At 43.1% G+C, this 10,408-nt stretch overlaps 1 protein-coding gene across 1 annotated transcript; it reads left to right on the top strand.

Moving 5' to 3' along the window:
• Positions 1-1,559: 1,559 nt before the first annotated feature.
• paxbp1 (PAX3 and PAX7 binding protein 1) lies at positions 1,560-10,340 on the top strand. Its single transcript, XM_079355269.1, has 18 exons — positions 1,560-2,042; positions 2,295-2,417; positions 2,556-2,765; positions 3,038-3,259; positions 3,356-3,456; positions 3,647-3,870; positions 4,194-4,383; positions 5,877-6,000; positions 6,623-6,725; positions 6,865-6,980; positions 7,085-7,284; positions 7,379-7,526; positions 7,644-7,765; positions 7,886-7,962; positions 8,053-8,119; positions 8,264-8,410; positions 9,202-9,356; positions 9,584-10,340. Exons 1-18 carry the CDS (start codon positions 1,715-1,717, stop codon positions 9,702-9,704), a joined length of 2,778 nt encoding a protein of 925 aa, XP_079211395.1. The 5' UTR covers positions 1,560-1,714; the 3' UTR covers positions 9,705-10,340.
• The last annotated feature ends 68 nt before the right edge of the window (positions 10,341-10,408 follow it).

Here is a 10,408-nt window from a genome sequence, read left to right as displayed (position 1 = left end):
CTCTGTTTTTAATCAACCCTTGAATCACTTTCAAAATACACAAAGCTCATCATCAACACTCACACATTTGAGACATTTTCATGGGAGCAGTTTGGAGTTCCATTTCTAACTCAATGACACTTCAACATGGGCACTGCTTAGCCAGGAATTAAACCCATAATCATCTTGTGGTCTGCCCCTTATATCTCCTGATCCGTTAAAAGGGTTTGTTCCAATCTGTTCTGCTTTTTGACCGGATGTATATTCAAGAACGTTCAAACTAATGAGGTTATTGCAAAGTCCAATATTTTATTCATGATTATTAAATTATAGATAGCAAAATGTTCTTATTAGAACAGTGTGAGGAGGAGCAGCAACATTACCAAATAGATTAACATCCATGCCCACATACATTACATTCTTGACTCTCTATTATTACCCCATCTTTTGCTCTTGGTTGTGCAGTAACTCCATCAAGGAAGTGCTTACCAGTATCATTGCCAGTACGTTTTGATTGGTTCCAGGATACTTTCACTTCTTATTTCATCACAACAGGATAGTACTACATTCTTTCATTACAGATGTGTCTGAAGAGAAAAAGGGCACCCTGGGACTTTCAATCCTAAATGTTATTGTTGATGGGGAGATATTATCTCCAATTATCATTTTAAGGGCAACAAGTCATCTTGATGTTAATTAATCACAACACATCACTTTAGCTTCATCTAAAGTGATTAATCTTTAATCTCAGCAGTTATTATCACTGCCACACCATACTAAAGAGTGTGTCAAATAATGGCTTTGTAATGACCCTCACTAACTGCAGCTTACATGTTTGGCATCTATTATAGGAACTGGCCACGTCTAGAATGCACATTACCTGTTTCCATCAGGAGAGACATATGCTCTTACATCGTCCATAATCTGTTCAACATGCCACCATACATACTGCAGCAACAAGTTGTATTACAAATAGATCAACCGTCTCCAGACTGTTTTATCAAGATGCTGTCTTTAATAGGTTAGTGAAAAACAGGCATGGAGAAGACTGGTGAATATTCAAAGAGGGCATTTGTTTTTTTCATAAAATACAGAAACTTCATTTGGCTTACCTATGCATCAACTGAAATCTGAACTGTGGATATATGTAATGGATTGCAAATACAAGGTGTTTATTTATTACATCTTGCAGTTACTGGCTTTTTTTAACTATTTGTTCAGGCATATATTTTTAATATTTTTATATAATTTAATTTTGCATGGTGTTATTTTCTCTCCTTTGCTGATGTAACACTGTAAATTTCTCCATCTGTGAGATGAAATCTGTTTTTTTAATAGGATGTTGTATGCATGTATGTGCTTAATGTGTTAATAGTGTTTGCATTGACCTATTAGTGTGTCTGTAGCTTATCTACTTTAACCAAACCAACGGGGGTCGTCAGTCACTGGAGTCCTTAATTTTGGCTTTTGCTTCACATGTATTTACCGTAGTCTATTTTAGTCATTTAGTCATGTAATTGACGTGACGGTAGCTCATCAGTTATACCAGTGGGGGGCAACAATGAGCCGGTGATGCATGACCACAGCCGCTAACGTTGAAAACGAAGAAGAAATACAATTTCTGACAGAAAATGGCTGACCGGGATTGTGGGGATAATTTCCTTTAGCTTCGAAGTGCGGTTTTAAGGGTTTCTTATGTCTGTGCATGGAGTGATGCAATTAGCAGATACAAATAATGTTTAAGAAGGCGAAACGAGCTAACTTTCGACGGAGAAATGAGTCCGACGAGGAAGAACAACCGGAGGACCATCGTCCGCCGCCGCAGCAGCAGCTGGCACCGACACTGTTCGGGCCTGTCGGGGGAGAAATCCCCTTCATGGAGTCGTCTAATAACGGCGCTGCCAGAGCACCGGGCGGCACGGAAAACCTCCACAGCAATGGCTTCCTGGCTAATGTGGGTGCTCTGAGAGCTGTGAAGAAAGAGAAGAAAATGAAAGAAACGGTCAGCGTCACGGCTCCGGTACCAACCAAAGCCAGTTTGTTGAGTTTCGTCGATGATGAAGGTAAGCTAAGTCAGCTAGCCGGGAAGCTATATTAAGCGTGTTTGCTTTTTTAAAGTGTTAATGTAACCTCCTTTATACTCTGCTTGTGTTGGTGGAAGTGTTTTACAAGGACTGAAGCGTCTACATGTAATCTCTTATTCTGGTTTTACCTTTGCAACGTAAACTCGCGCGTGAATGAATGAATGATTGATGATCACGTGCAGAGTTTTAATTCGGCTCGAGACTGACTTTCACGGCCCGGTTTGTAAACAGAGGGATCCGAGGTGTTTCGAGTGAAGAAATCCACTCACAGCAAGAAGATTGTCAAGCAGCTGAAGAAAGAATACAAAGAGGACTTGGAGAAGTCTGGAAATGTCAAACAGGACGGCAAGTCAGGTGAGAAAGCTCAGCTCTCCCGGTCATCTGTGCTGTCACATCTGCAGCATGGGAATGACTTCACTTGCAGGGCTGACAATTGATTTTATGTTTTTTTTTAATAACGTCTTAATGTCTATTTGTGTCCCATTTTTCCAGATGCTCCAATTCATAGTTCTGTTTCCATCAAAGAGGAAGTTACCAGCAGAGCAGGTAGTGAACACGGGGAGGAAGAAATGGAGGTGGACAGTGCTGATGAGCAGGAGGAAGAGGCGAGGAGTCAAGGCGGCCAGGCACAAAGCCAAGTAACAAAGAGCAATGCTGCAACGTCGTTCAATACGCTCTCTTCCCTTGGGAGCCTAAAACCAGGTATTACACAATCAAGTTTAGACGTATATGCTTGTTCAGAGTTGTTACTACCATCTGTGATTATATAGTCATTCTTGTAAACAGCCAGCTCTTGTGAGTTCGTATAGTTGTATAGAAATATGAGCAGGTTTTTTGATATTCTGCGGCTTGTCTGATAATTAACTTTGTACCAAGAGTAATATGTGTTCTAAGCCGTGTGCTGATCCAAACCTGAATTTCGTATTTTGACCATCAATTAGACGAGTATTTAAAGAGCTGTTTCTCTCTTCCAGGTGAGATCCCCGACGCTGCATTTATTCATGCTGCCAGAAAGCGGCGACAACTGGCTCGAGAGCTCGGCGGTGACGCTCCTCTGGTCGAGGCGGAGGCTCCCAAGAAACACCTGGGAGGAGAAGATCAAGATGCGAGTGAGGACGAGGATGACGAAGAGAAGAGGATAAGCTTCAGCGGCGTCAAGAACAAAAGCCAGAGACAAAAGATCGCTGAAGAGATAGGTACCGTGAGAAAGTGGTGCACTTGACCTGACCTTTCTGCTGTTTTCCAAAACACACTCGTCTCCTAACCTGTGAGCGTCCCTTTCCCGTGTGCAGGTATTGAGGGTAGCGATGACGAGGCGCTGGATACAGGTCAGGATGAGGAGGTGAGCCGCTGGGAGCAGGAGCAGATCAGGAAAGGAATCAGCATACCCCAGGTCAGCTGCAGCGAATGATCAAAACAGCATTGAAGTAGTTTGCAGATTGAAATGTGACCACACTGATCCATCTTTTCCGTTAGTTTGCTTTAATTTTTCTGCTTGTTTTTTTAGCTTTGGACAAGCCCAGTTCTAATTTAAAGTGCATTGTGGGTTTTTTTTTTTTTTTTTTTTTCTTGGGGCTGTATAGGTCCAAAGCAGTCAGCCAGAGGACAACACCGTCTACTACCAGAACAGCTACGAGAGCCAGCCCTATGGCGCCTCCTACAGCATGCCGTTCACCTACAGCACTGCGCCGCCGCAGACCTGCAAACCGACGGGCCGAGCGGACAACGGCTCTGTTCACTACGGGGTCCCTTTTAGTGATCTGACCCCGGTATCGATTGATCTGGTAAAGAAACGCCTGCAGGATAGGTAGGTTCAGTCAAAGGCTGCAGCAATATCAGTCTTGAGCTCAGGTGCTGCCATGTCTGTGTGCTGATGTCACTGCAGACCTAACAGAGTAACCAACAACTCAGTGAGCAGAGAGACTATATGAGGGACTGAGAGGGGTCCTACTAGTCCCCTGAGAACTCTGCTGGGCTTCCTAATGTTAGCACAGTTTTCATAATTTCTGTGTACGGATGGTTGAACTTAAAGTTGCATGTTTGTCATTTTGATTTAACTAGTTCCTCAGTTCCATCCGAGTCATTCTCACTGTCTCTCCCTGTATGTCGTGTGTGTGTGTGTGTGTTTAGGCTCAGCCAAATGCATGCAGGCCACAACGCAAACGCCAAGCGCTTCAAACAGATCGAAGAAGACCTGGCTGCCTCTGAGAGCAGCATTCAGCATCTGGAGGGCTCGGCCAATAACAATGCAGAACAATATAAATTCTTGCAAGAGATGCGAGGGTATGTTGGAGACTTGCTTGAGTGTTTCAGTGAAAAGGTAAGGGAGAAAAGATCGGCTGTTTTCTGTTCTGTGTCTTTGTGATGACTGACTGCTTGATGTGGATTTTAAGAGACAGAATCTCTTAAGAAACTTTTATTATGAAGCTTTGGAAGTGGAGACTTTTGATACTGTTTTGATTGAGCAGTTAATTGAAGCAGATACTTTTGTACTTGCATGAAGCGAGTCTTCTATGTGACTATAAGTCACACTCCGTATACTTCCCATTTGATGTCTTCTCTATTATTCTACTCCCAACTTTTTTTGTCTTATGACGTCCTTTAAGATTTAGATTGTAAATTTCCCCGCTCGCGAGATGAATAAAGGATTATCTTATCTTAACTATTAGAATTTTCAACTAAGAAAATAAAGTGCTTGTTCTTTTAAGGTGATCAGCTTCTGTTGCATTCACAGCCGTTTTCAAAGGAATCCACACTTTCCATTATTCCTATAATAATCAACTCAAGCTGTTCTAAATCAGTTTGAGCAGAACAAGAAGTCTGCATAGTGGTGTCAATCTATCACATTTGAAAACATTGCGACTTGATGTGCATGTCCTCATAACTGTGTTGATCCTGCAGCAGCGACGTGGTCAGCTGACGACACGCCTCCTCCACACTAGTGTTTGTTTGAACCCTGATAGGTGCACACAGCTCTGTGATGGAAACTAATCCACATTCTCAGTATCATTTAGTGTGGATAGACACCAAGACTGGAACTAAATATTGTCAATGTTGGGTAATAACCTTAATGATTGAAAAAAAAATGGAATGAACTAACTTCGCAATTAAACGCAGGCTCTCTATTTAACCCTTTTATATCTTCACTGTTAAGGTCCCATATTCTGTTATTTTCTGGTTTTAGATGCTCTTCAGTGTGTCTCATGCATGTTGAGGGACATCCATGAGCAAAAAATCAAATTCTCCCACGTCCTCCTGTTAGCCGTACCTGCATGCTACTTCGATCCCTAGTCCCCCCCCCCCCCCCCTTTAAAATTGCCAGTGTGACATCACATCAGTGTGATGTCACTGATCCAAGCCCATTGGCTCGTTGTTGCAGGCACAAACTCATGCAGCGGTTTGCATTCCCAATATGGTAAAAGGGGTGGGACATCTCCAAAAACAAAGCCAAAGACCAATTACAACAAAGCAGATCTGCAGACCAATTAGATCGGCCCTGGCACACGTGGGGAGCCTGAACATGGTGAACTACTTTGATATAAAATAGATATATTACGCCAAAAAAGGGCACAATATGAGACCTTTAAGAAATTGGGGGATATGTCCTCAGTGTTCGATAATGTCACCAAACAAACGTTGTTTCTTTATCATCTTTACGTACATCTTTTTTTATTTACCCAGCTCTGGTAATATCTCAGTTCCAGTGTTGTTTCGTCCGTCACGCTGATCTTGTTCCTCCAGTGAGACAGCCCTGTGAGCCGGAGCCCCGCTTTTGTTTGTGTCAGAGGTCACAGAAGGCATCATATCTTTCAGGTGCCTGCTGTCCTGGAGCTGGAGGCTGCCATGCACCAGTTACTAAGACAACGGGCCTCACGACTTGTCCAGAGAAGACAGGATGATATTAAAGATGAATCGTCGGAGTTTGCAAGCCTTTCAAGTCAGTCCATCTTGAAGGTTTTTATGATTTATTTGAACAGCCTCGTTAGTTCTTTGGTTGCGAGTGTTTGTGTGTGTGTGAGTGCGAGTGCTCACAGTCCTGTTTCCCACTATCCCCCTTATCCCTCGAATGTTTGAGAAGCTTATAATTCAGGTGTGATTTTTATTTATTTTTTATTTTGAGTGAGTGAGCATGTACATGCCAAATGTGTTTATTATGGGCTGCTCTTTAGCGGCTGAATCTGACAGACAGCTGGCTGCTTGTAACTCTGCTCCATCAATGAGTCACTAAGTAAAGATTAAAGCCTTGAAAGTGACTTTATCACCTGTCAGTTTCACTGTAACATGAGCGGGGTCGCAGCAAGGTAAGTTCCTCGAGGATGAATGGAACCCAACATATTTTTTTACAAACAGCTTGTTAATGTCTTTTTGCATATCTCAGCTTTTAAATAACTTCATTATTTTTTGGGCATTTTGGATTACCAGTAATTGATTATTTAATTTCAAATGCTAACACTTAAAAACCCTCTTGCTATTGTATAAGATGTTGAATGCCCAGAATACGGTAATAGGTCATCTCAGGTTCTTTTTACTGCCTCTTACATGGCTCCTGTCTCTTGCAGATAAAGCTGTCATGGCTCCTAGTCTGGATTCATTTGGGCGAGACCGAACAGCTTACCAGGAGCACGGTCGCCAAAGGAGGATAGCAGAAAGAGAAGCACGGCGGTAAGTCGCTCATTCACTCCTCCAGATGTGTTTCAGAGATGTGTACCCTGCTGGAGATCCTAAGTTCATTTTTTACACTGTTGAAGGAATGCTGTCCTTGGTGTTTATTGATTGGCTGTGTGCTTGTTGTCGGGTGCAGAACTCGGCGGCGGCAAGCAAGAGAGCAGAATGGAAAGAGGGCGGAGCATAAAGAAGGCTTGTCCTCCGATGATGAGGAAACCTCTACCGACGTAACGAGCTTCAACATGGAGAGAGGTGCGCCGATGTTGTTCCGAGATTTGGATATAAGTGGTTGACGGGTGTTAAGAAATGCGTGCATACCAGACGTGCTAACCATGAACCGTTCTGATTTCATCCAGATCGTATCTCCAGGGAATGTAAGAAAGTGTTTGAGGATGTGGTGGAGGACTTTCATTCTCTGGACTGCATCAAATCCCATTTCGAGGTGTGGAGGAGAGACTATGCGGACTGCTACAGAGATGCTTACATCGGCCTCTGTCTGCCCAAGCTCTTTAACCCTTTAGTGCGCCTGCAGCTGATCACATGGAACCCTCTGGGGGTACGAAAAAAAAGTTTGCTCGGAGTGTCTCGTTTTTTCTTAATGAGAGGGTTGCATTCTACAAGCTTGATTTTCTCATTCCTTTCCTCTCCAGGCAAATTGTGCAAATTTCGAGTACATGCTCTGGTTCGAGTCGCTGCTGTTTTACGGCTTCGAGGAGCACAGCACTTTGCAGAGAGGAGACGGAGACATCGGCTTGCTGCCCGCCATTGTGGAGAAGGTCATCCTCTCCAAACTGACAGGTAAGAGCAACGTGAACAGCTGCACCCAGCATACTAAGGTTTGCTGAGCTGAACGATTCAGGTCAGCACCAAAACATGCCGTGTGCACTTATGTTTTTTTATGTGCCTGTGTGTCAGTTTTGGCAGAACAAGTGTGGGACCCGCTGTCCAGCAGTCAGACTGCCAGTCTGGTGGGCTTCACTCACAGATTAATGAAAAGTTACCCCACTGTGCTGCATGGGGACAACAGATACACGCAGGTATGTCCACTCTCTTATTACATGCATATAAATAATGTTTTCTGCAAGTAATAGAAAAGTTATCACCTGTTGCCAGAAAGCATAATCTCTCCCCCCCCCCCCCCATTCTTTGTCGACCAGGAGCTTTTAAAAACCGTTGTGTTGAGGGCCAGGCGGACTCTGGATGAAGACGTCTTCCTTCCCCTTTACCCAAAAAAGTAAGCGGCGTCACAGTCAATTCTGCAGGCCGTCCACTTTCTGTTTGTGCATGATGAAGTTTTGTAAGAGGTCAAAATTCTTTTCTTCAGTGTGTTGGAGAACAAGAACAGCGGACCGTACTTGTTCTACGAGAGGCAGTTCTGGTCCTGTGTGAAGGTACGTGTGAAACTGTTGGAAAGAAAGGAGAAGGAAAAAAAAAAGAAAAGAAGGGAACCCCCTTCAGACTGATTAATCCTGAACTCCAGTCTGGTTTAGTTCCCTTTATATTTAGTTGATCTCTGTCTTCCTTTTAATGCACAGCTGCTGGGCAACATCCTGCAGTGGGACGGGATCCTGTCCACTTCCTGTCTCAGGGATCTTGCTTTGGACAGCACTCTGAACAGATACATCCTCTCTGCTCTGCAGACCACGGACTTGTGCGAGGACAATGTTCTCAAGTGCCAGAAGGTTGGTCCATACACAGACTGTAAATACTAATCATATGAATGAAGACTGTGTTGTTGTGGTCGTGTGTACGGACATAGTAAACACACTTTATTCGACAGTTTTTGCAAATGTGTGTCCCATGACATCCATTCCTCATCATGACACATAACACAGCCGTCTGTTGTTTAGATTGGATTAGACTCTATTGTCTCGTTGAGTACGTAAAGCTGGAACGTAAACCGTTGAATTTTTGGATCACACAGTTATGTTCCTTTTCTCCCCTACACAGAGGATGTGTCATGTTTGATTTAGATTTGAAAAGAGGCGTCGATGACACGAGGGACATTTTATCACCTCCAAACTGTATTAACATCTGGTCTTCCCTGAGTGGTGTTTTAAAACACTATCATTCTCTCGTTATTGTGAAAGACAGAGCCATTCATTAAGTCTGACTTCCAAGAAGAAGAAGAAGAAGTCATCTCAAAGGACTCTCCACATTTCTAATCCCAAACTGTGTCCAACCGCCTGTGACGACTGTTCACATGTTGTCCTGTGTGTCCAAGCACATAATGTGCCAACATGGTCCAAAAATAAATACAGGTTTATTTTAGCCACCTGAGCAGAGGAAAGTTTCTCTTTTCCTGCATCTGACAACTGATACGAGGTTGTTGTTGTTTTCTAATACAAGCCTCCTGTCACTGTGGTTGGCTGCTCTCCACCTCTGTGCCGCGAGCTTAACTTGAAAGAAAAAAAAAAAAAAAAAAAGCAGCTGGTTTTCACTCCCTCTTTTTCTGTTCCTCTGCATTCTTCAGGTGGTCGAGTGTTTACCCTCGCACTGGTTTTCTGGGCTGAAGGGCCAGCAGACGTTACCGCAGTTGGAGCCGTTCTGTCGCTACGTCGCCCATCTGGCCAGCTCACTGCACCGCGGCACTTTGGGTGTGTCTGATGTGGAGCGACGCACGGTCAGGTAAGAGGCTTTTCTAGACTTGAGACATCTGAGGAGGTACTGAACTTGCTGACACAATTGGGAGGACTTGAATAAAGTTAAAGCTCCATCGACTTGGATGTTAAGGAAGTTTCATTTAGATTTAATTTTACATAACAATTTACTAACTGATGTTCTGACATGACCTCTTTAAAAATTTAACTTTAAGCTAGGCACTGTGTTCTGATATTTCCCTTTTCTGCTAACAGGGACCAAATTAAAGAGCTGGTGAAGATGTTGGGCCACATGAACGCCCTCGACCACATCGTCGCCGTGGCAGCAGAGCACGGCGTCAAGGACATCAAGCAACTTTTGGAAGCAAAGTCATGAAGGAGGATATAGGAAAATCTAACTTTTTATCAATCCTCTGCCGTGATCAGGACATGTGAAACTACAGGATCACCAAAAAAAAGGATTCTTGGAAAACTCTGCAGTCTTTGTATATACGCTGGAAAGGTGTAATTATTGTGAATAATGTATAGAAAAGTGTTCTCACAAACTCATCAACAAAAGACTGAGGCTGAAATGAGGCCTTGTACTGCAATCTCTAAAATATGGCTCCGTCACTGCATGCTAGCAGTGTTTTAATGCATAATTTATTGAGTAAACACCTGTTGACATCGATAACTGGCATCTTTTTGGAAAATGTCACAAAATTAATATGAAACTTTGTGTGAAAAAAAACAAAACATGCTTCACCACCTTTTATTTCCGTCAGACCTTTGTCATTGGTTCGTGTCAAAAGAACTTGGCCAAAATGTCCTTCACAGTCTGACAAGGCGCTCTCTCTCTTTCTCTCGGTGTACTGTGGGACTGCTGGTAGGATTACCCACTCAACCCTTAATTTCTCCTCTGCCACCCACGGACTCACCCGATGACTTTACCAGAGAAGAGAGTTTTGTATTCAGATTTGTAAGAATCTTGTTTTGGTATTTTATTTGCCTGTCAATAAAATAACAATTTGAATGTTTTGTCTTATAATTAATTGGAACCTATATCATGGGATGTTTCAACTCAATTCAAAGAACATGATT

Source organism: Symphodus melops, assembly GCF_947650265.1.
Source record: "Symphodus melops genome assembly, chromosome: 11".
NCBI lineage: Eukaryota > Metazoa > Chordata > Actinopteri > Labriformes > Labridae > Symphodus > Symphodus melops.
This window is presented reverse-complemented; position numbering and strand designations above follow the sequence as displayed.